Source organism: Dendrobates tinctorius, unplaced genomic scaffold, assembly GCF_039654945.1.
Source record: "Dendrobates tinctorius isolate UK_male_01 unplaced genomic scaffold, ASM3965494v1 ptg000041l, whole genome shotgun sequence".
Lineage (NCBI taxonomy): Eukaryota > Metazoa > Chordata > Amphibia > Anura > Dendrobatidae > Dendrobates > Dendrobates tinctorius.
Genome location: NW_027361709.1, coordinates 2,840,212 through 2,844,697, shown reverse-complemented (window position 1 = coordinate 2,844,697; position 4,486 = coordinate 2,840,212). Strand labels below are relative to the sequence as shown.

Sequence of the window (4,486 nt, the reverse complement as noted above, 5' to 3'; positions counted from 1 at the left end):
AGGCGCATGCCTGGAACAAGAGCCAGACAAGAAGGAGAACCATCATGCTGGATCCCCTGGGCTGCAGGACGGGAGGCTGAGGGCGCTGAGCGGCGGCATGAGCGGGGAGCTGGGGGAAGACCCTGGGAGGAGCGGCAAGGGAAGCGGGACCCGGCATGACAGGCGGCGCCGGCATGACAGAAAATAAAAAGCAGAAACAGGAAATGTTCTGATTTGAAAATTTTCCTTTATTTGTTTACTCAGAACTAAATGTACAGGCTGAAATTAAATATTGATTCTCTTCTAAAAACTGTGTCACCTCTGTCCACAGCAGGCGTATGGTACAGACTCAATAGAGTTGATCTGCAATACCATAAACAACCAACTGAGAAGTGTGGCAATGTTTTGAGAACAATCCGGCGTGCTTTTTTTTTTGTTTTTATTTTTATTTTATTTTGTTTTTATTTTATTTTGATCAACCCCTAATTATTGATCTTTAGTTTTGCCTGATACGTTATGGTCTGGCATACGACGTGCCGATGATCCTCAGTATTTGCAATAATTAGTTAGTTCTTCTCACATGAGTAATAATTCCAGCGTCTGTCCCTGCAAAACAAATCAGATTGATAGTTGAGCAAAGAAAAAAAATGTCAACAATGATAATTCAGCAAAACAGATAGTATTGACTTGGGATTCATGCCCGGACCCCGTACAGGAACTCTCCAGGGGTCCGCATTAATACATAGGATCAGGCGCTCTGTATGCCGCCACATGTTCCTCTATCAATTGAAAGGGACCTGGATTAATAGCTGATTTGACGTGGATTCTCTGTAGCACTTCCCCTGCATTTTCCTATGAAACTCTGCAGCCACTACACTTGGATTTTGTTGACAATTTAACCCGAAAGATTGAAAATAGATAAGACCGCAATTAATTATGCACAAATAATTGACATATTAAAGATTTAAAATTGGCAACACAGGGCAATTAACAAACACTTTTGGCTAGTACATTATCATGCTGAAGATTTTCTGCACCCAAAATCACCTGGAAAATTCACACGAAGCATGCACCATGAACAGTAGTTACCTGTATGGGGCGGCCCCATAAATGCAAAACATTTTCAAAAACTTATTTAAACAATAGGGTGAATTTCAGATGACACATAAAAAATACAAACACCTATCTGATCTAAAATCAGACCGCCACCAAGAACGGGAACAAGCATGTGCGACCTTCATTGCTATAGATACAGGATGGATCAGTGGTCGCACATGATCACTTCTGCTCCATACACACAGAGAACTTTAGGACCCCCAGTCTCATGTCTAGCTGGGATTTCTGTAGGGATCATACATTGATCACCACTCCTGTGGACAGGTGATATGTTCTTTAATGGGACAGCCCTTTTAAGGTCAAGTTCACATGAGCATGTGAATCCTTGGGCCAGTCATGTCTGCAAATTTCACAAGACAGGAAATATGCTCATTTAATTCTGTATGCCAGGAATATATTCTATGCCAGAGCTCCCCCTTCCTCTACTGGCAAGAACTCAACTCATTTAGAAGAGACAGAAGGCAGTATCCCATGGTGTGCACCTTGTATTTTGGGATGGGGCACGTGACTTGGCTTTCTCTGGGGTACAATTTGACTGAGCCATCTCTGAGGGTTACGTGACTGCACAACTTCTTAGGTGAATGTCATGTAATAATGCGTTTCCCCCTGCAGGGAAAATTTGCTGTTTTGCATTTGAGACTATCCCTTTAAGGGTTCTACTGAACATATAGAAAAGGTTTCTGAATATTGATCATTATATTCCATGTCCCAGTGTAGATACCTACTCCTTACTGTTGTCATGATAACTTTGAGCCCCAACAAGGTGATAATTTGGCGATGCATCCCATCGTAGGTACTCGTCAAATTCATTGACATAGCCGCTCCACTTGCAGTTTCTTTGAACGGCCGTCTCTCCATCACAGCAAAGAAATCTCCATCTAAAAATTATTTGATATTTTTAAAAAATACATTTTTACCTGACATCAATAATCTGCTAATCTTAAAAACATGATACGTGAACTTTCTCCAGTGGATCGCGCCAAGGAGACTGCTTTCCTTCTGGAAGACCGCTAATTTGCAAAGAATTGAGAAGTATCATGGTTTTATCCCAAAAAGCAGCAGCTCTTATTATAACGTTGATATGATTGCACCCCTTAAAAAAATTAGAAGCAAATCCAAAACACTATTCCTTAACCAGGAATATACAAATGAAGTAAAAAAAAAAAAAAAGTATTCAGAGGTTTCCCTCAAACTGCTGGGGAAAAAAATAGTTTTACCTCCTGTCTTCTTTTCCATTGTCATGGTAGCTATCCATTCCACTCAGAACTGAGCCAAATGGACACACGAACGTAAACTCCTGGTCAAACTCATTGACGTAATTCGTCCAATAACAGGAACCTGGATAATTAAAGGTGTTCTGGCAGCCGAAATCCCAGACACGATCCTCAGCCTTATTGTTGTGGATGCTGGAAGAAAGTAGAACAGGATAAGTAATATATGGTACATGAATATAGGAGGCCACAGTTACCGCTCTAAGGGGGTTGTATCAAGCTCATTTTCTTATTCATGGGTGTAACCAAAGTCCTAGTAGCTCTATGGAGGTCCTGCATGTGAGCATTCAACTGCTGTTTTGAGGGCCCAATTCCTATCTCTCATGTATTAATCTACAGCTGGGCACATTTGCTACTCAGGACCTTAAGTACAATCCCCTGCAATTCAAGGCAAGAATTCACAGCTTCCTAACAATGTGTGTAATGTCCTGGCCACAGCAAAGTGACATATTGGCAGCACTCTAGAACCTGGAGTGCACATAGTTGGCAAAAATTCCAGGACTTCCCAATTATTCAGATAAAATCCTGGAAAATTTTTAGGGATGTTTATGCAAACCCAAAAGTTGGCAGGCCCTCTCGATTTGTGGGTGTTCCCAGGCACCGCAGTGGCAGGACCTAAAGGTGTCTAGTCTAGCAACACCAATGTAGATCAGTAAAGGCACTTGTGCCGCCAGCCCAGCTCTTCTGCCCTATCTATTCCAGGGCAATCTTTGTGTTTTATTACCTGATTATTAAGTTAATGCTCTGGTGACTCTGACACGCGAAGTGGAGAACTTGATCGTAGTCGTTGACCCATCTTTCTGAAGAAAAAAAAAGCAAGCGAGAGTTGGGTGGCTTTACCCACAATTTGGGCATTGGCAATGTTAAAAGTTCCTCGATGCAGCTTCTATGGGGCCCTTGAGAACAAGGGGCTCGGTCCTGGTTTATACCATCCCATTGATACAGTGTGAAGAGAACTTGTGCAGGATCTCCAAATTGCCTGGTTAATAAGGGGGGGGAGGTTTCACTACTGAATCCATTTGTGAACATAGATGGTAAACTATATACATACAGATTTGTCAAATTTAGAGATTATTAAATCGCATTTCCTGATCCCATCGAGTATTTTCAGTGAGCTCGAAAAAAATGCTCGAGTCGTCACGGCCGCATGTCTTGCGTCTATTCGGCAATCTCTGCACGTGTTACAGCTGTCAATCAGCCACGAGACATGCAGCCATGACGACCCGAACATTTTTATTTTTTTTTCGAGCATGCCAAAAATACTTGATTAGGACACAAGCCTGGTGGGATAACACCTTATCCAAGCATGCTCGCTCATCACTAGAGGGGAGAACAAAAAAACAAAAAAAGTGTTGAGGTTTTACAACAGTTTTAATAGTCTAATATAAACTATACGTGCCGCAACAATTTGTTGATGCTACTGCAAACTACTTTCAGTATCTACCTAGTAAAATTATATTTTAGGGTTACGTACATTGTATTTTTTTGACAAGGGATAGGAGGGGTGAGAGTGTTAAAGGAAAAATCAGAACTGTTCCCCTTCCAAGCAAGAGAGTTTCAAAAACTGACCAGGGTGCAGTAATGTTGCATTCATTTTCTGCATCTATCCAAATGGACTGTGATCACGTGTACCATTTGCGGAGACTGCTGTAAACATCTGCATTTTGCATGACCACTGATCTGTCATAGCGGTATTACTACAGTTAGCAGTATGTACCCATCAGCATTACCTGGTGGAGCTGCAGACACCACAGCAATTCCCAGCAGCAGAGGTAGAATCACCTGCATTGTGAGGGGCAGTCTAGGTCTTGAGGAGGTTCAGTAGATGACAGTGGGATCTGAGCACCAGGTGCTTTATATTCAGACTGGAGAAGGATTATTTATTACACATTAACCAGTCGTCCTTCAGTAATATCAGCAATACCACCGTTATCTGGCAACATGTGAAGGTTACATGACGCTACGTGTTAATAGACGGCACTCGCTGATTATACAACATATAAGACTATACTGTACGTAACAGACCACTAGGAGGCGCTCTCTGAAGTCCAGGGTATAAAACTCCTTGTCTGCAATAATAAATCTGTCCTTAGAGAGCTCCCCCTACAGGCAGACAGAAA

The 4,486-nt window shown here is 42.0% G+C and overlaps 1 protein-coding gene across 1 annotated transcript; it reads right to left on the bottom strand.

Annotated features, from left to right (window-relative positions):
- Nucleotides 1-206: 206 nt before the first annotated feature.
- Nucleotides 207-4,220, bottom strand: LOC141088881 (hemagglutinin/amebocyte aggregation factor-like). Its single transcript, XM_073575111.1, has 5 exons — nt 4,097-4,220; nt 3,091-3,166; nt 2,313-2,501; nt 1,821-1,973; nt 207-585 (listed from the first exon to the last, which is right to left on the bottom strand). Exons 1-5 carry the CDS (start codon nt 4,152-4,154, stop codon nt 546-548), a joined length of 516 nt encoding a protein of 171 aa, XP_073431212.1. The 5' UTR covers nt 4,155-4,220; the 3' UTR covers nt 207-545.
- Nucleotides 4,221-4,486: the final 266 nt, after the last annotated feature.